The sequence below is a fragment of the Salmo salar genome, chromosome 18 (assembly GCF_965601325.2).
Source record: "Salmo salar chromosome 18, fSalSal1, whole genome shotgun sequence".
Lineage (NCBI taxonomy): Eukaryota > Metazoa > Chordata > Actinopteri > Salmoniformes > Salmonidae > Salmo > Salmo salar.
Genome location: NC_138308.1, coordinates 77,799,919 through 77,819,977, shown reverse-complemented (window position 1 = coordinate 77,819,977; position 20,059 = coordinate 77,799,919). Strand labels below are relative to the sequence as shown.

The window sequence follows — 20,059 nt, the reverse complement described above, 5'->3', positions numbered from 1 at the left end:
GTACCCTGAATGATAATGAAGAAGTAACGTTAGTTGAGAAGCCTGACCATGGAGACGGGGGTGAAAAGGTGATGAAGCGTACTTCATGACCTGTAACCAAAAAACTACTAGCATTTGGAAAGTTTGAGGTGAGGAAGAAAGTGTGGTGGAACAAGTATTGGCATTGTTAAGTATCTTGCTAGCTGGATCGAATTCTCCGTAGCTAGCCAGAGAAATGTTGAGCAACATTAGCCAACTTATCTGATCAAATAATTGAGTTTATTGTGTGAAAATTGGCTGGCTAATAAAGTCAGACAGCTAACATTAGTAACCTAACCAATTCGCTATAGTATTAACTGTTAACGGTGCCGTCCCTCAAGTTATAACGCGTTAGTTGCTTCCTGAACCTTGGCCATCTGTGTGAAATGTTGACTAGCTAACAAACTAACCACTACCTGTTAACTAATGTTTTCCCTCTACAGTATGTGGTTAATTTTCAGAATGAGAGAATTAAGTGAAAATGAGGCGTTGCTTGTTAAACAAGTGGATTCAGGGATCAAGTGGAGCTGGGCCTGGCTTAAACTGGATGCCACTATAGAGGTGAAAGGAGCACCACACACTTTCCCTCTTTCTCACTTTTGCTGGCACATTGTAGAACAGATGTCCACAGGCAGAAAGGGTACAATGTAATAGTGTGCATTGCAGCCCAAAGATATTGTATTTGTTGTGTTGAACTCGACAGTAACACTTGTGTGAGTGAGGGGAGATTATATATTTTTTAACTCCGTGAATGTTATTTTTGCACACATGTAGCCTTGTGCACTTGATCGATGTCTACTGTAGTGGCCACTATAATAGAGAAAAAATAGAATGCCTGTTTGTTTCATTCTATTTCTACTTTAAGATGTTTTTTTCCCAAGTGCAATATTTAGATGTGTGTGGTCACAAGTGTTCTATTATAAAGACTGTCATGGCTAACTGCAATATTAGTGTATTGTTTTTTCTCAAGACTTGAGTGTCGTTTGCAGTAAAGTCTAGGCAACAAATAACATTGGATTGGTTTCTTTACATGTTTTAGCTGTGAGTTAGGTTTACATTAACCACTTTTTATTTTACACACAGAGACTGATCATGTAGATCATATTCTTTGTTGTTTAATTACTTAAAACCTGCATTAGCAGGGATGTTTTGCATGTTTCAGTGCAACAACAAAAAAGTGTCACCTTTTTGGGCCCTCACCAGTTTGCATCCCTGTTCATGAGGTAGTCACCTGGAATGCATTTCAATTAACAGGTGTGCCTTGTTAATTTGTGGAATTTCTATCCTTCTTAATGCGTTTGAGCCAATCAGTTGTGTTGTGACGAGGTAGGGATGGTATACAGAAGATAGCCTTATTTGGTAAAAGTCCAAGTCCATATTATGGCAAGAACACCTCAAATAAGCACAGAGAAACGGCAGTCCATCATTACTTTAAGACATGAAGGTCAGTCAATACGGAAAATTTCAAGAACTGAAATGCAGTTGCAAAACCCATCAAGCACTATGATGAAACTGGCTCTCATGAGGACCGCCACAGGAAAGGAAGACCCAGAGTTACCTCTGCTGCAGAGGATAAGTTCATTAGAGTCAGAAATTGCAGCCCAAATAAAGGCTTCACAGAGTTCAAGTAACAGACACATCTCAACATCAACTGTTCAGGGGAGACTGAGTGAATCAGGCCTTCATGGTCGAATTGCTGCCAAAAAACACTACTAAAGGACACCAATAATAAGAAGAGACTTGCTTGGGCCAAGAAACACGCACAATGGGCATTAGATCGGTGGAAATTTGTCCTTTGGTCTGATGAGTCCAAATTTGAGATTTTTGGTTCCAACTGCCGTGTCTTTGTGAGATGCAGAGTAGGTGAACGGATGATCTCTGCATGTGTAGTTCCCACCGTGAAGCATGGAGGAGGAGGTGTGATGATGTGGGGGTGCTTTGCTGGTGATACTGTCAGTGATTTATTTAGAATTCAAGACACACTTAACCAGCATGGCTACCACAGCATTCTGCAGCGATATGCCATCCCATCTGGTTTGCACTTAGTGGGACTATCATTTGTTTTTCAACATAACAATGACCCAATACACCTCCAGGCTGTGTATGGGCTATTTGACCAAGAATGTGATTGATAGAGTGCTGTTGGAAAAGTATTCCAGGTGAAGCTGGTTGAGAGAATGCCAAGAATGTGCAAATCTGTCATCAAGGCAAAGGGTGGCTACTTTGAAGAATCTAAAATCTAAAATATATTTTGATTTGTTTAACACTTTTTTGGTTGCTTCATGATTTCATATGTGTTATTTCATGTATACATTAATAAAAACTATACACATTCAGAGAGAGTGAGACAGAGGGAGGGGAGAAACATCACAGATAAGTGAGACAGAAATGCAATTCGATTGCCATTCTTTCATTGTTTACCAGTCCAGTCAAGAACACAGTACATTACACTGTATGTATACTGTGGATTCAGAGGGAGAAGGAGAGAGAGACGGACAAGAGAAACAAAACAACCCAACCAAATCACTGCTCGACATAAATCTGACTTGGATTGTCATTCTCTCTTGTTTAGCGGTCTTGATGAGCAGTTTAATTACAGCGTATGTCGTTATGTTCCATGGAACAGAACTTTTTTCATATTGGACAAGCAGTCACAACACTTCATCAGATGAATACAGTACAGGTTTACATTGCAGAAGGAACTACGGTGGCTCTCAGTAGAGCTGGAACAGCCCTGTGGAGTAGAGACAATGACATGTACTGTAGTTAGACGTTAGAGAGAGGAAGCCTGGGAGATGACTCATACTGTAGGGAGGAATGGAGAGAGAGAAAGAAAGAAAGAAAGAAAGAAAGAAAGAAAGAAAGAAGAAGAAAGAAAGAAAGAAAGAAAGAAAGAAAGAAAGAAAGAAAGAGACAAAGATAGAAAGAGACAAAGATAGAAAGAGAGGTTTAAGACAGGGAAGCCATGAGGGACTGGGAGATGGGGTGAGACTCAATGGGTTAAATCGTAAGGGTTTGATCTACCTCTCTTCTCCTCTCTTCTCCTCCTGAGTCAGCTCAAGTCTCACTCCCTCGTTCCCCCTCTATCTCTCTCTCTCCATTGTTGAAATCTTTTTCTCACTATTTTCCTAATCTTTCTATGTCTCGATGTCTTAATGCTCCCTCAATCTCCAACTAGTTATCCTTGTCTTCAGTTGAAGGAGAACGAGACACCATATCAAACACACCATCAGAAATTGTAGATCGTAGCAGATGAAGAAGAATTTAACTTTTAGGCCTAGCTACTAATTTTACACAAAAACTCTAATGAGTGAAATGCACCTCTCTGTACCTACCTGGCCCCTTTACACAGTTTATTCTCAGTTTGTGTATAATGACGCTGTATGTATGTACTGTAACAACAATCTAACAACAACACAGCTGTGGGCTTGTAACAAAATGATGATGTTATAGGTTTGTATTGATGCTTCTGCACCCTTCTCTCTCTCTCTCTCCCCCATCTCTCTCCCTCTCGCTCCCCCTTTCCCTCCCTCCCTCCCTCCTTGTCCTACCCCAGTGTGGACAGCGCGTTTCTCCCAGGAGCCAGCGGACCAGTCGGTGGTGCTGGGCCAGAGGGTGATTCTGTCCTGTGTTGTGTTTAACTACTCGGGCATTGTGCAGTGGACCAAGGATGGACTGGCCCTGGGCATCGGAGAGGACCTCAGGGGTGAGACTACAACAACTCTAAGACCCCCCCCCCCCCCCCCCCCGACAACACCCAACACCCATCATTTGTAGTCGCCCTGCTTAAAAGGCCTCTCTGTATATCGCTTGTCTGTCATTCTATCGTGTTGTGGTGTTTACCTTTTCTCTACCACCTCTCCCCCTCTTTCTATCTCTACCCTCCCCCTCGTTCTCTCTCTTTCTCTTTGTCTCTCTCCCTCTTTGTCTCTCTCTTTCTTTCTCTATGTCAGGCTCTCTCTCTATCTGTCTATCAATTTCTCTATACCTATACCTATCTCTATCACACATGTTCTATCTCCCCTATCTGTAAGAAATAAGGCTTGTTAAAAACACAAAAAAATGTCAACTCATTGCTTTTCTCACATTCTTTCTCTTCCTTCTTCATTCCCTCTTTCTCCCTCTATCTCCCCCTTTCTCTCTCTCTCTCTCTCTCTTTGCCTCTGTTCAACCCCTCACTCATCTTCATTCTCCATCCCTCCCTCTCTCCCCCTCTCCTCTCTCCCCCTGCTTCAAGCCAAAGCTTTTAAATAGAAACATGTGAATGAACACTGGTTTCATCATACACATGCTCCCTCTCTCCCTCGCTCTCTCTCACCCTGCCTCTCTCCCTCGCTCCTTCGCTCTCTCTCCCTGCCTCTCTCCCTCGCTCCCTCGCTCTTTCTCACCTTGCCTCTCTCCCTCGCTCCTTCGCTCTCTTTCCTGCCTCTCTCCCTCGCTGCCTTGATCTCTTTCCCTCTCCCTTTCATAAGCTTTCGCTCTCTCGACATTTCACATGCAAATACATGCATAGACAACACACAGACACACATGATATGTCAGGTACAAGGACACACAAGGTTATGGGAGGGTAAGCTCATTTGAAGCATGGATATACATACAGTACATTCTGCTGTGACAGAATGATTCAGATGGAATTTATTTGTGAAGAGAAAGGACATGAAATCTTCACCAGCATTTCTGTCCGTTTGGAGTCCTCTAAAACGTTGTTGTCATAATGCATGCATTTTTTTCTCTTGCTGGTGAAAGAAAACATGGCTGCCACCTGCTGGTAAGAATGTATAGCACCACATGAGCTATGTGAGCGCTAGAAGAGAGAGCGAGAGAAGGGGGGAGGAAGGGCGGGAGGGAGGGAGGGGGAGAGAGAGAGAGCGCATACATATGAATATGTGCATGGTGGTGTGCATTTGCATAAATAATTATGCACAGGTGTTTTTTGTTTATCATTACCTTCAATACATTCCAAATAGCCTGCCCTCCTCATTTATCATTTAACCAGCCTCCACTGACCGTCCCTATGTCTGACTCTCTCTCCCTTCCCCCCAGCCTGGCCGAGGTACCGGGTGTTGCGGGTGCAGGAGCTGGGCCAGTATAACCTGGAGATTATCTCAGCTGAGCTGTCTGATGACTCCCTGTACGAGTGTCAGGCCCCTGATGCTGCACTACGTTCTAGAAGAGCCAAACTCACCGTCCTCAGTAAGATACAGCAACTGCGTGTGTGTGTGTGTGTGTGTGTGTGTGTGTGTGTGTGTGTGTGTGTGTGTGTGTGTGTGTGTGTGTGTGTGTGTGTGTGTGTGTGTGGTTGTGTGTGTGTGTGTGTGTGTGATTTTGTGTGTGGTTGTGTGTGTGTGTGTATGTGTGTGTGGTTGTGTGTATGTATGCGTGTGTGTATGCGTGTGTATTCCAGTACATGTATGTGTGTAACCCCCCTGTCCTATCTCCAGTTCCCCCAGATGACCCAGTGATAGACGGGGCCCCTGAGGTGCTGCTGAATGCAGGGGACCACTATAACCTGAGCTGTGTGTCCCGCGGGGCCAAGCCCCCTGCCATGATAGAGTGGCAGAAAGATGGGATCCCTGTAGATGGAGCGGTCAGCACCACCGTGAGTCAATGAAACAATCGTGTGCACATACAAACACATAGTATTATAACACACACATGCACACACACACACGTACATATCACATGCACGCACGCACACACACACTCAAATCCATACACACAGTCACTGACTTTGATTGTGTTACACCTACCTTTTCTCATCGTTGTATTGGCTGTCGTCTCTTGAGTCCATCGTTACCCCTCTCTTGACCATTTCTGTCCCTCCCATCCTCGTTCCTTCTTTCCCTCCCTCCATCTCTCTACATCAGGAGGTGCTCCCAGACAGGAAGAGGGTGACGACCCACAGCTTCCTGCCCATCCACCCAGTGGACACAGACACAGGGAGGAACTACAGCTGTGTGGCCAGTAACCTGGCTATCCCCGCCGGGAAACGCACCACCGTCACCCTCAACGTGCACCGTAAGTCACCCTCAACGTGCACCATAAGTCACCCTCAAAGGACATCGTTAATGACTTGTTCATAACCGTCCCCTTAGCTTGACATAGTTTTCACGGCAGACGGAGAGGACTGAATATCTGATGCTACTCACAGACAACAGCTCCTAATGAAACCGACATCACTTAGATCACGTGACCAGGATCCTTGAGGGGGGGGTTCTCTCTTTTTCCACCATCTCTCTCTGCCCCCCTCCTCCCTCCTTCTCTCTGTTATTTGCTTCTGTTACCGCTGGGCCTCAGTAACCCCGTGTGTCCTCTCTTTCCAGACCCCCCCACAGTGACACTGTCCATCGAGCCTCGCTCCGTCCTAGAGGGGGACAGAGTTACCTTCACCTGCGCCGCCTCTGCCAACCCTCCTATCATGGGATACATGTATGTCCTCTATCTACCGACAATATCTGGTCACCTTTCTGTCTGTCTCCAGTATATGTCCGTCTGTCTCTCTCTCTAGCTGTGCATTAGTCTGGCTGGATAGTTGTGTTTATCTACAGCACCAGTCCAAAGTTTGGACACACCTACTCTTTCAAGATTTTTTCTTAATTTTTTACTGTAAGCATTCCTCATGAAGCTGGTTGAGAGAATGCCAAGAGTGTGCAAAGTTGTCATCAAGGCAAAGGGTGGCTACTTTGAAGAATCTCAAATATAAAATATATTTCGATTTTTTTAAACACTTTTTTGGTTACTACATGATTCCATACGTGTTATTTCATAGTTTTGACGTCTTCACTATTATTCCACAATGTAGAAAATAGTAAAAATAAAGAAAAACCCTTGAATGAGTAGGTGTGTCCAAACTTTTGACTGGTACTGTGTTTGTGTAGCTACATGTGTTAGTCGAGGTGACCAAGTGTTTACCCCAGTGGGAACCGAACCTGGCAGTACATGTTAATTCATACAATATGTGTGTTCTTTGTCAGGTGGGCTAAAGGTGGAGTGATCCTACAGGGGGCCAGAGAGAGTGTGTTCACCACCAAAGCTGACCATTCCTTCTTCACTGAGCCAGTGTCCTGCTCAGTGTTCAACGCCGTGGGCAAAACCAACGTCAGCATCCTGGTCGATGTGCACTGTGAGTCTGACTAGACCTCCATGTCTGGCAAATAGCATCTGTCTGTCTCTCTGTCGGTCTCTTTCTGTCTCTCTCTGTCTGGCTGTCTGTGTGTCTGTCTGTCTATATTTCTCTCTCTCTCTCTGTCACTGTCTCTCTCTCTGTTTCTGTCTGTCTCTCTCTCTCTCTGTCTCTCTCTCTGTCTCTGTATGTCTCTGTGTCTTTCTGTCTGTCTCTGTCTCTGTCTGTCAGTCTCTCTGTATGTCTGTGTGTCTTTCTGTCTGTCTCTGTCTGTCTGTCTCTCTGTATGTCTGTGTGTCTTTCTGTCTGGCTTTGTCTCTGTCTGTCAGTCTCTCTGTATGTCTTTGTGTCTTGCTGTCTGTCTCTGTCTGTCTGTATGTCTGTGTGTCTTTCTGTATGTCTGTGTGTCTTTCTGTCTGGCTCTCTGTATGTCTGTGTCTTTTTGTCTGGCTCTGTCTCTGTCTCTCTGTCTCTGTATGTCTGTGTGTCTTTCTGTCTCGCTCTCTGTTTCTGTCTGTCTCTCTGTATGTCTGTGTGTCTTTCTGTCTGTCTCTCTCTGTCTGTTTCTCTGTATGTCTGTGTGTCTTTCTGTCTCGCTCTCTGTTTCTGTCTGTCTCTCTGTATGTCTCTGTGTCTTTTTGTCTGTCTCTGTCTCTGTCTGTCAGTCTCTCTGTATGTCTGTGTGTCTTTCTGTCTGTCTCTCTCTGTCTGTTTCTCTGTATGTCTGTGTGTCTTTCTGTCTCACTCTCTCTTTCTGTCTCTCTCTGTCTGGCTGTCTGTGTGTCTGTCTGTCTCTATTTCTCTCTCTCTCTCTGTCACTGTCTCTCTCTCTGTTTCTGTCTGTCTCTCTCTCTCTCTGTCTCTCTCTCTGTCTCTGTATGTCTCTGTGTCTTTCTGTCTGTCTCTCTCTCTGTCTGTCAGTCTCTCTGTATGTCTGTGTGTCTTTCTGTCTGTCTCTGTCTGTCTGTCTCTCTGTATGTCTGTGTGTCTTTCTGTCTGGCTTTGTCTCTGTCTGTCAGTCTCTCTGTATGTCTTTGTGTCTTGCTGTCTGTCTCTGTCTGTCTGTATGTCTGTGTGTCTTTCTGTATGTCTGTGTGTCTTTCTGTCTGGCTCTCTGTATGTCTGTGTCTTTTTGTCTGGCTCTGTCTCTGTCTCTCTGTCTCTGTATGTCTGTGTGTCTTTCTGTCTCGCTCTCTGTTTCTGTCTGTCTCTCTGTATGTCTGTGTGTCTTTCTGTCTGTCTCTCTCTGTCTGTTTCTCTGTATGTCTGTGTGTCTTTCTGTCTCGCTCTCTGTTTCTGTCAGTCTCTCTGTATGTCTGTGTGTCTTTTTGTCTGGCTCTTTCTCTGTCTGTCTCTCTGTATGTCTGTGTGTCTTTCTGTCTGTCTCTCTCTGTCTGTTTCTCTGTATGTCTGTGTGTCTTTCTGTCTGTCTCTGTCTGTCTGTCTCTCTGTATGTCTGTGTGTCTTTCTGTCTGGCTCTGTCTCTGTTTGTCAGTCTCTCTTGTCTCTGTCTGTCTGTCTGTCTGTCTGTCTGTCTGTCTGTCTGTCTGTCTGTCTGTCTGTCTGTCTGTCTGTCTGTCTGTCTGTCTGTCTGTCTGTCTGTCTGTCTGTCTGTCATTTCTCTTTACCTGGTCATTTTTGTATTGTATTTGACTTTGTTATCAGTAGCTGACCTGGTTAAATAAATCTCTCTCTCTCTCTCTCTCTCTCTCTCTCTCTCTCTCTCTCTCTCTCTCTCCTCTCTCTCTCTCTCTCTCTCTCTCTCTCTCTCTCTCTCTCTCCCCAGTTGGTCCTATTCTGGTAGTGGAGCCCAGGCCAGTGACAGTGGACATAGACTCTGATGTCAATCTGAACTGCAAATGGGCCGGCAACCCTCCTCTAACACTTACCTGGACCAAGAAGGGCTCCAATATGGTGAGGACCAGTTCTCTCTTCCTTCTGTTGCTTTCTTTATCTTTATAGACTCCCTTTCTTTTATATCCCTCTGTCTCTCTCTGTCTCTCTATTCTCTTTTGCCCCCCTGCTCTGTCCATCTCTTTCTCCTGGCTTTTTCCTGATGCTCCCTTGCTCCTCTCCTCCATTTGTGTCTCTCCCACTCCTTCACCTCTATTTGATTCTCTTTTGCATTCCTTCTCTGTCCATCTCTCTCTTTCTCTCTCGTTGTGTAGGTCCTCAGTAACTACAACCATGTCATCCACCCTTTCTTGTCTATCCCGTCTGTATACTTTCTTCTTATCTCTCATTTCTTTCTTTCTCAAGTCTTTCTCTTTTAATATCTAAAAAAGTAGAATGGCGTCCGGCCACATCATCGCACTCCCCCTTCCTTCTGTCCACGTCGTTCTCTCTGTTTGTTCCTGACTCTCTGTTTGTTCCTGACTCTCTGTTTGTTCCTGACTCTCTGTTTGTTCCTGACTCTGTTTGTTCCTCTCTCTCTGTTTGTTCCTGACTCTCTGTTTGTTCCTGACTCTCTGTTTGTTCCTGACTCTCTGTTTGTTCCTGACTCTCTGTTTGTTCCTGACTCTCTGTTTGTTCCTGACTCTCTGTTTGTTCCTGACTCTCTGTTTGTTCCTCTCTCTCTGTTTGTTCCTGACTCTCTGTTTGTTCCTGACTCTCTGTTTGTTCCTGACTCTCTGTTTGTTCCTGACTCTCTGTTTGTTCCTGACTCTCTGTTTGTTCCTGACTCTCTGTTTGTTCCTCTCTCTCTGTTTGTTCCTCTCTCTCTGTTTGTTCCTGACTCTCTGTTTGTTCCTGACTCTCTGTTTGTTCCTGACTCTCTGTTTGTTCCTGACTCTCTGTTTGTTCCTGACTCTCTGTTTGTTCCTGACTCTCTGTTTGTTCCTCTCTCTCTGTTTGTTCCTGACTCTCTGTTTGTTCCTCTCTCTCTGTTTGTTCCTGACTCTCTGTTTGTTCCTGACTCTCTGTTTGTTCCTCTCTCTCTGTTTGTTCCTGACTCTCTGTTTGTTCCTGACTCTCTGTTTGTTCCTGACTCTCTGTTTGTTCCTGACTCTCTGTTTGTTCCCCTCTCTCTGTTTGTTCCCCTCTCTCTGTTTGTTCCCGACTCTCTGTTTGTTCCCGACTCTCTGTTTGTTCCTGACTCTCTGTTTGTTCCTGACTCTCTGTTTGTTCCTGACTCTGTTTGTTCCTGACTCTATGTTTGTTCCTGACTCTCTGTTTGTTCCTCTCTCTCTGTTTGTTCCTGACTCTCTGTTTGTTCCTCTCTCTCTGTTTGTTCCTGACTCTCTGTTTGTTCCTGACTCTCTGTTTGTTCCTGACTCTCTGTTTGTTCCCGACTCTCTGTTTGTTCCTGACTCTCTGTTTGTTCCTCTCTCTCTGTTTGTTCCTGACTCTCTGTTTGTTCCTCTCTCTCTGTTTGTTCCCCTCTCTCTGTTTGTTCCTGACTCTCTGTTTGTTCCTGACTCTCTGTTTGTTCCTGACTCTATGTTTGTTCCTGACTCTCTGTTTGTTCCTGACTCTCTGTTTGTTCCTCTCTCTGTTTGTTCCTCTCTCTCTGTTTGTTCCTGACTCTCTGTTTGTTCCTGACTCTCTGTTTGTTCCTGACTCTCTGTTTGTTCCTCTCTCTCTGTTTGTTCCTCTCTCTGTTTGTTCCTGACTCTCTGTTTGTTCCTGACTCTCTGTTTGTTCCTGACTCTCTGTTTGTTCCTGACTCTCTGTTTGTTCCTGACTCTCTGTTTGTTCCTGACTCTCTGTTTGTTCCTGACTCTCTGTTTGTTCCTGACTCTCTGTTTGTTCCTGACTCTCTGTTTGTTCCTGACTCTATGTTTGTTCCTGACTCTCTGTTTGTTCCTGACTCTCTGTTTGTTCCTCTCTCTCTGTTTGTTCCTCTCTCTCTGTTTGTTCCTGACTCTCTGTTTGTTCCTGACTCTCTGTTTGTTCCTGACTCTCTGTTTGTTCCTGACTCTCTGTTTGTTCCTGACTCTCTGTTTGTTCCTGACTCTCTGTTTGTTCCTGACTCTCTGTTTGTTCCTCTCTCTCTGTTTGTTCCTGACTCTATGTTTGTTCCTGACTCTCTGTTTGTTCCTGACTCTCTGTTTGTTCCTGACTCTCTGTTTGTTCCTCTCTCTCTGTTTGTTCCTCTCTTTGTTTGTTCCTCTCTCTCTGTTTGTTCCTGACTCTCTGTTTGTTCCTGACTCTCTGTTTGTTCCTGACTCTCTGTTTGTTCCTGACTCTCTGTTTGTTCCTCTCTCTCTGTTTGTTCCTGACTCTCTGTTTGTTCCTGACTCTCTGTTTGTTCCTGACTCTCTGTTTGTTCCTGACTCTCTGTTTGTTCCTGACTCTCTGTTTGTTCCTGACTCTCTGTTTGTTCCTGACTCTCTGTTTGTTCCTGACTCTATGTTTGTTCCTGACTCTATGTTTGTTCCTCTCTCTCTGTTTGTTCCTGACTCTCTGTTTGTTCCTCTCTCTCTGTTTGTTCCTGACTCTCTGTTTGTTCCTGACTCTATGTTTGTTCCTGACTCTCTGTTTGTTCCTGACTCTCTGTTTGTTCCTGACTCGCTGTTTGTTCCTGACTCTGTTTGTTCCTGACTCTCTGTTTGTTCCTGACTCTATGTTTGTTCCTGACTCTCTGTTTGTTCCTGACTCTATGTTTGTTCCTGACTCTATGTTTGTTCCTGACTCTATGTTTGTTCCTGACTCTCTGTTTGTTCCTGACTCTGTTTGTTCCTGACTCTGTTTGTTCCTGACTCTGTTTGTTCCTGACTCTGTTTGTTCCTGACTCTCTGTTTGTTCCTGACTCTCTGTTTGTTCCTCTCTCTCACCATCCCTTGTGTAGGTCCTTAGTAACAACAACCAGCTGTTCCTGAAGTCAGTGAGCCAGGCGGACGCTGGGCAGTACGTGTGTAAGGCCATCGTCCCCAGGATCGGAGTGGGAGAGACAGAGGTCACGCTCACTGTCAACGGTAAGGAACACCACACATCACACAAGAATAGATAAGCTTGAGTTTATGGTTGAAATGTGTGTGATGATTGGATGTAGGTTTTAATACTGCTATGAAGACCGGAGTGGGCAACTTCCATTTCAAACTATTCATTGTTGTAGTGTTTATTCTTGTTTATACATGGAGCATAATGTACCACCACTCGTTCTCACGCTCCCTCTCTTTATCTCTTCCTATCCAGGTCCCCCCATCATCTCCAGTGAGCCCGTCCAGTATGCGGTGAGGGGGGAGAGAGGAGAGGTCAAATGCTACATCGCCAGCACACCTCCACCGGACAAGATTGTAAGTGGACAGTCGATACTGTACAAACTCTACTGCAAGCTTTTTCATGACCACCTATACGTTATCGTCATGAGATTACTACCTATACATTATCGTCATGAGATTACTACCTATGCATTATCGTCATGAGATTACTACCTATACGTTATCGTCATGAGATTACTACCTATACGTTATCGTCATGAGATTACTACCTATGCATTATCGTCATGAGATTACTACCTATACGTTATCGTCATGAGATTACTACCTATACGTTATCGTCGTGAGATTACTACCTATACGTTATCGTCATGAGATTACTACCTATGCATTATCGTCATGAGATTACTACCTATACGTTATCGTCATGAGATTACTACCTATGCGTTATCGTCATGAGATTACTACCTATACGTTATCGTCATGAGATTACTACCTATACGTTATCGTCATGAGATTACTACCTATACGTTATCGTCGTGAGATTACTACCTATGCATTATCGTCGTGGGATTGCCACCTGTACATTATGGTCGTGAAAAAGCTTGCACCTATACCTTATCGTCATGAGACTGACATGGTCGAAACTCTAGCAGCGGTTTCAAAACTGTTTTCTGTTTTATGGCAGCCGCCAAAAATCTTTTAGAATTGTCCTGAGACCCACCAAGTAAACAAGATTTCTAGTCGAGGGACACTTCTAGTGCAGCCGGTCAGTGTCTGAAACCGGCTGATATCTCCTCTCCTCCACTCGTCTCTCTGGTGCGGATGCTCTCAGGCAGTGGCTGCATCTGAAATGGCACCCTTCTCCCTACATAGTGCACCCTATGTGCCCTGGTCAAAAGTAGTGCACTGTACAGGGAATAAGGTGCTATTTGTGACACAGTCCATGTGTAGTTGGTCTCTTCTCTCTAAGCCTTGTGAGTTTGATTCTCTCTGATGTACCAGCTTACTGTACGTCCTTAATGCAGGGACAGAAAAGCAGTTATAAAATATGAAGGACTGGAACTGTTGTCCCGGTAAATGCCTCCGCCAGAGTTTCTCGTTTTTCAGAATAAATGGTAGATTACAGGAACATGTGGCCTCATGCATTTTTAAATACTCTTTCATACTTCAGTGTGAATAATAGCTTTTAGTGGGTTAGAAGTTGGGGAAGTGTGTAAGGTTCTCACCAGCTCTGAAACCACTACGTGTTACTCTATAGTCCAAGGACAGAGCGATAGTTAGGCTTGGAACAGTTGCTGTTGGTAGTGTGTGAATCTCATTCTGTGTGCGTTGTAAGTGTGTCTGAATGTGTTTTTAATGGTTGCATGTGCTTGCTTGTTTACTTCAGTGGGGATGTGTCTGTGTGTACATCTTTGTATGCCCAGTTGTGTGTACAGTGTGCCTGCATGTGTAAAATATGTGTGTATATGCCTAATGCATATGTATGTGTGTGTCAGTACACATAATTCAATGGAGTCCATATGGGTGTTTAACTTGCGCCTGTCTGTCTGCCTGCCTGTCTGTCTGTCTGTCTGTCTGTCTGTCTGTCTGTCTGTCTGTCTGTCTGTCTGTCTGTCTGTCTGTCTGTCTGTCTGTCTGTCTGTCTGTCTGTCTGTCTGTCTGTCTGTCTGTCTGCCTGCCTGCCTGCCTGTCTGTGTTTCAGGTGTGGGCATGGAAAGAGAACGTATGGGAGAAGGAGAAGGGGACTCTGTTGGAGAGGTACACGGTGGAGCAGAGTAAACCTCTGTCTGAGGGAGGGGCTGTCCTCTCCACCCTCACCATCAACAACGTCATGGAGGCTGACTTCCTGTCCACCTACAACTGTACCGCCTGGAACGCCTTCGGACCCGGGACCATGATCATCACCCTGGAGGAGACTGGTATGACCAGAGACAAACAACAACAAAAACAGCAACAACAACAATAACCACCATTATATTCACCACCATTATATTCACCACCATTATATTCACCACCATTATATTCACCACCATTATATTCACCACCATTATATACACCACCATTATATTCACCACCATTATATTCACCACCATTATATTCACCACCATTATATTCACCACCATTATATACACCACCATTATATTCACCACCATTATATTCACCACCATTATATTCACCACCATTATATTCACCAGCATTATATTCACCACCATTATATTCACCACCATTATATTCACCAGCATTATATACACCACCATTATATTCACCAGCATTATATTCACCACCATTATATTCACCACCATTATATTCACCACCATTATATTCACCACCATTATATACACCACCATTATATTCACCACCATTATATTCACCACCATTATATTCACCACCATTATATTCACCACCATTATATTAATTCTCCTAACTTGATACAACAACAACAATAACCACCATATATATACTCATACCTGCTCTATTACAATGTTTTAGCTGAATCTGCATGTTGTATTGTGTTGAATACGGTTTCTCTCTCTCTCTCTCTCCTTCTCTCTCTCCCTTCCTCTATCTCGCTCCCTCTTCTCTCTTCGTTCCTCTATCTCTCCTCTCCCCATTCTCTCTGTCTCTTTCCGTCCCCCTTTCCTTCCTTCCTCCCTCATCTCTACCCTCCCCCTCTCGATCTCCCCATTCCTCTCTCCTATCTTCCCTCTCTCAGAGGAGGTCCCAGTGGGTATAATAGCAGGAGGGACTGTTGGCTGCACCATCCTGCTGTTCCTGTGTTTACTAGTCCTGGTGCTGATCTTCTACCGGCAGCGCAAAGGCAGTGAGTGACACCTGCATCTATTCCCCACAGACAAACCATCTAGAAAGTATCAATCACACACCAATACATGTTTCAGATGCCCATGCCCTAAAAACACCATACACCTGATTGTCTTCAGATATCTACCCTGTACCCCCACACATTATCTCAGTACCGGTACCCCCTGTATATAGCCTTGTTATTTAGATATGCCACTTTCTCTTCTTTTTCTCTTTTTCTTCTACTTTGGTCCCCCTCTTATGTTGGATTCCTCCCCACTTTTTTTTTCGTTGTTTGATGGTTTAGTTTCTGCCCTCTTCTCTCCCTCCTCTCAGCCCTTTAAATTGCCGTCAGATATCTTAACCTGTACCCTCGTTATTGTTATTTTATTGTGTTACTATTTGTTATATTTTTTTACTTTTGTTTATTTAGTTAATATTTTCTGAACTCTATTTCTTGAACTGCATTGTTGGTTAAGTCCTTGTAAGTAAGCATTTCACAGTAAGGTCTACATCTGTTGTATTAGACGCATGTGTCAAATACAATTTTATTCGATTTTTGATTTGATATTATGAACCCATTATTCACATAACCCACATGCACGTATACATACTGTATACATATTGTATTTATCTAAATCAATAGACCCTGACACATTCAGCAGTATTCAACTGTGTGCTGTGCTGTGCTGTTGTGCCGTGCTTCCAGGTCGTCGCGGGGTCACGCTGGGTAAGCCAGACATCAAGGTAGAGACAATAAACAAGGAGACCCACAGTCTGGAGGAGGACTCCGGCAGCGTTTCCACGGCATCACGCATGGTCAAGGCCATGTACTCGGTGAGTTGCCATGACAACGGGACAGCAGGTTGCCTTGAACTTTCCTGCCTTTGGTTTATGTTACCCAAGTTTCCACTCAGGGGATCAATAAAGTTTATTCAATCATTCCAACGATGCCTGAACTCTGAAGCTCTCACATTACACAACCAACCTCTTAGGAGAAATGCAAAAATTATTTTTACCTCTCAATTGTATCAACTTTTGCTGTTCTATCTTTTCAATCACAATACTCACATTTTTAACACTTATGATGACCCTTTTTCAACCTTAATTTAGATCTGTCACTTTCTCTTTTTCTCTTTTTCTTCTACTTTGGTCCCCCTCTTATGTTGGATTCCTCCCCACCTTTGTTGTTTTTTCGTTGTTTGATGGTTTAGTTTCTGCCCTCTTCTGTGCCCTTCTCTCCCTCCTCTCAGCCCTTTAAAGACGATATAGAACTGAAACAGGACCTACGCAGCGACACTCTAGACACACGCCAGGAGTACGACCTTAAGGTGATATCATCACACACAAACACACACACGTGCACGTACGCACCCACGCACACATTCACACGGACACCCACACACACCTTAGTTACAATATGTCTTCTTCTCTCTCTCCAGGATCCCACCAACGGCTACTACAACGTGCGAGCCTCCACCCACGACGAGGGCCGTCCCGCCTCCCGCTCCATGCACTACTCCGACTACCGGCCCTCCAACACCCCAGGGGGCGCTGCCTCCGTCAGCAGCAGTGCTGGTGGATCAGGGGCCACAGCCAGCGGAGGAGGCCCTCCAGGCCCAGGGCCCCTCAACACCCCTGGCCGCCCCAGCTGTTACGACCCCCGTCCCCCCTCCAGACTGTCCCACAACAGCTATGCTCAGTTTAACACATTCACCCGGGCTCTGCAGAGCCAGCCGCCCCCTGCCAACCCCCCGCCGCAGACCAGCGACTTCCCTGGGGACTGCAGCCTGTTGGACTCCTCTCAACTGGCCTACGACAACTACGGCTATCCCTCTCACCCCTATACCCCCTACCGCATGGGCTTCGCCCCGCCCACTCTGGCTCCCTTGGAAGCCGGTCCATCCTATGAAATGTACGGGGTGGGGCCGGGGGTGGGCCCTGTGCCAGGGGTGGGGCCTGGTGTGGGGGTGGGGCCTGGGGCAGCTCCGTCAGGGTCAGAGACTGGACTGGGGAAGTATGGAAGCTCGACCCGCTTCTCCTATACCTCGCAGCATTCTGACTACGGCCACAGAGGGCACACACAGAGGATGCAGACACATGTGTGAGATACAGTACATTCTCACGTAGAGGGTGAGGGTGCATTCTCATACACACTGTCACTCAGACGCACACACACATTCGCATTCTCAAACATACACACACAAACACACTTGAGCGTACACAGACACACACACTGAGACACACATGCAGGCACACACACAGACACACACACACACATACACAGGAGTTAGGATTTGCCCATGAGACAGGAGAAAGAGAGAAAGAGAGAAAGTCCAGATCAGTGGAAAATAGAGAGGATCCAAGTGAGACGGAGGGGAATTCCTTGTAATCAGAATTCCAACACTCCCAGTGTTCAATTCTTCGCTCTGAAAGAGCAGTAAGCGAAAGTCACAATCAAGACCAGAGAAGATAGGACTAGAGAGAACAAGAGATCTTTAGATCTTAATTGTCAAAATAAATAGCAGAAATGCTATGAATTTAGACTGTAATGAGTGACGGGGGGGGGGGCAATTTATTCCATATACGATTGCCAAATATTAAAGTAAGGCATATCATGGAGAAATTGACCATCAAATATGGTACTCATTCGTTGGGCAGGAGAAACCTCAACCAGTGAGGAGTAATGACTGTCCGCCATTTTGTTTTATCTGGTTGTTGTTTTATACAGTGATCTTAGAGCACATATATATCCCAGAATGCTTTACTTCATTGGCGCCATTGGTGCTGGTTAGTGGGGCCATGGTACGTTTTGCACTGCATTACAAACAGTATTCATTGCTTAGACATCCGTTATCTATATCTATAGCTGTATTATATATATATGTCTGTTTTTATTTGCACACCAACAAACTAGAGCTTTGTATTCTATTTTTTAACATTTTACTGAATTATTTTTGTCATATTTCTGTGAAGGAAGTGTCTGTGGACCAAAATGTTCAAACTTGAGAGGGTTTAGTATTTGTTTGGGTGATATTCACCCCAACAAACAAAGACAAACATGAAGAAGTATTTGTGGACCTGTTTCTGTCAGCCATGATGACTGGCAGAAATCAGGAAGGGAGGGTATATACAGGAACCTTTTTACCAAGTGTCCATGTTGCTCTTTATCTTGATGTAAATCTTGGGTTACAAGCATTTATGCAGTAGATAGCATACAGGAGGTCCTTATATTGGCAGGTGTTGTGTGTTGCTAGGCCTACCAAGGGTTTAGGTATTGAGGCAGTTCCGGGCATATCGAACCATAAGCCTGGTAGCCTGGGATTCAAACTGAATTTGCTTTGTTACACCATTTATATGAATATACTACATCATTGATATGATGAAACATAGCAAATTCAGCTTGGTTCCAGGATATAAGCCTTAGCCTGGTGCCCCCTGCTGAAATAGAAAGAGGTGATGTGGTAGCCTGGTCCCAGGTCTGTTTGTGCTGTCTTGCCTACTCCTATGGTCATTGTCACACTTGCGAACAAACAGACCTGGGACCATGGCTAGTGAGATGGTGTGTACGGAGGTTTAGAACAGAGTGGCCTTAGGGAACATGTGGTAAACGCTTTCATTACTCATACACAATCAGCCATGATGACGAGGCCTGAGGAGAATGTGTATAGAAAGGTGCAATTAAGGTTTTTCTACAGTATTGACATATAGTGGTGTGTGATTGTGTGAATGTGTATGGGTGAAAGAAAGAATGAGCAAAAGGGAGAGAGAGAGTGTGTGTGTGTCCGTGTGTGTGTGTGTGTGTGTGTGGGTGCACATCTATTTGTACAGTGTTTGTATAGATGTGTGAATGGCTGTGTGTGTATGTAACACATATACATACCGTACTCTACCTGCGAGTGTGCGTGAATATTGTATGCGTGTGTGTATGTCTGTATGTGTTTATGTGTGTGAGTGTTTCAGTAATACAGCATTTCCCAAACTCGGTCCTGGGGCCCCCCTGGGTGGATGTTTTGGTTTTTGCCCTAGTACTACACAACTGATTCAAATAACCAACTCATCATCAAGCTTTGATTATTTGAATCAGCTGTGTAGTGTTAGGTGCAAAAACCAAAACGTGCCCCCTTTGGGGTCCCCAGGACCGAGTTTGGGAAACGCTGCATTAATATGTCCATATCATTTCTCTTCGCAATCCTGTTCCAATACTTGTATACCTCTGGTAGGACTGTATCCTGTATTATTGTGTCTTTGAATTTAGAAATAAAATGTTTATCTTATTGTACTGTTCAACGTAGCAGAGAAAAACTGTTCAAAAGATGTACAACAAAAATCACATTTTCATTTTTTAAGTTCATTATCTCCAATATTTTTTAAAAATGGTATGTAATTATTTTTCCACAGTATTACAGAAATAAAAAGCACTGTTTTTTATAAAATAAACCATATTGTGTGATGCTTTCAGGGGAATGGGATAACTTCCAATTCAGAGAATACAGTTTATTTTGTTTTCCCCTACAATCAACATATATTATTACCTACAACACAATGTAATATAAAAAACAAAATAAATGGAAACATCTTTAATTAGAGCCAAATTTGAACAATGTCTGAAAATGCAATTAATCACAGCAAATCAATACAATTAACTTTATTAATGATTTTAAATCATTTGACAGTCTTTATCGGTACACATTAATTGTACTAATAATTATATTATATAAATGTGAAAAATCACAACAACACTCTGCTACAGTATATACTTCTACTGGGCAACAGTCACTTGACTATTTCCACTACCACTGTATTCACTATTTCTACTGTTACTATTCCACTAAAGGCTTCTATCCTACTACTGCAAATATAGTTATACTTCTACAATACACTAGCATCAAATTTTCAAAACTAACAATTTTAACTTCTTCCACTATCATAAAAATACTTATGGAGTATTGTC

The 20,059-nt window shown here is 44.1% G+C and overlaps 1 protein-coding gene across 2 annotated transcripts in view; it reads left to right on the top strand.

The window, feature by feature from the left end:
• LOC106577665 (kin of IRRE-like protein 1) overlaps nt 1-19,545 on the top strand; it is a 35,317-nt gene extending 15,772 nt beyond the window's left edge. Inside the window, exons 2-15 of one of the 2 annotated variants that reach the window (XM_014155982.3) lie at nt 3,575-3,724; nt 5,065-5,214; nt 5,463-5,620; nt 5,889-6,039; nt 6,345-6,450; nt 6,996-7,144; nt 8,931-9,058; nt 11,934-12,060; nt 12,281-12,381; nt 14,009-14,225; nt 15,020-15,127; nt 15,815-15,942; nt 16,359-16,436; nt 16,548-19,545. In XM_014155982.3, the coding sequence (XP_014011457.2) occupies nt 3,575-3,724; nt 5,065-5,214; nt 5,463-5,620; nt 5,889-6,039; nt 6,345-6,450; nt 6,996-7,144; nt 8,931-9,058; nt 11,934-12,060; nt 12,281-12,381; nt 14,009-14,225; nt 15,020-15,127; nt 15,815-15,942; nt 16,359-16,436; nt 16,548-17,213 (2,417 nt within the window). In that variant the 3' untranslated portion in view covers nt 17,214-19,545. Of the gene's footprint in view, nt 1-3,574; nt 3,725-5,064; nt 5,215-5,462; nt 5,621-5,888; nt 6,040-6,344; nt 6,451-6,995; nt 7,145-8,930; nt 9,059-11,933; nt 12,061-12,280; nt 12,382-14,008; nt 14,226-15,019; nt 15,128-15,814; nt 15,943-16,319; nt 16,437-16,547 lie in introns of both variants that reach the window. The other variant, XM_014155981.3, reaches the window with a different exon arrangement.
• The last annotated feature ends 514 nt before the right edge of the window (nt 19,546-20,059 follow it).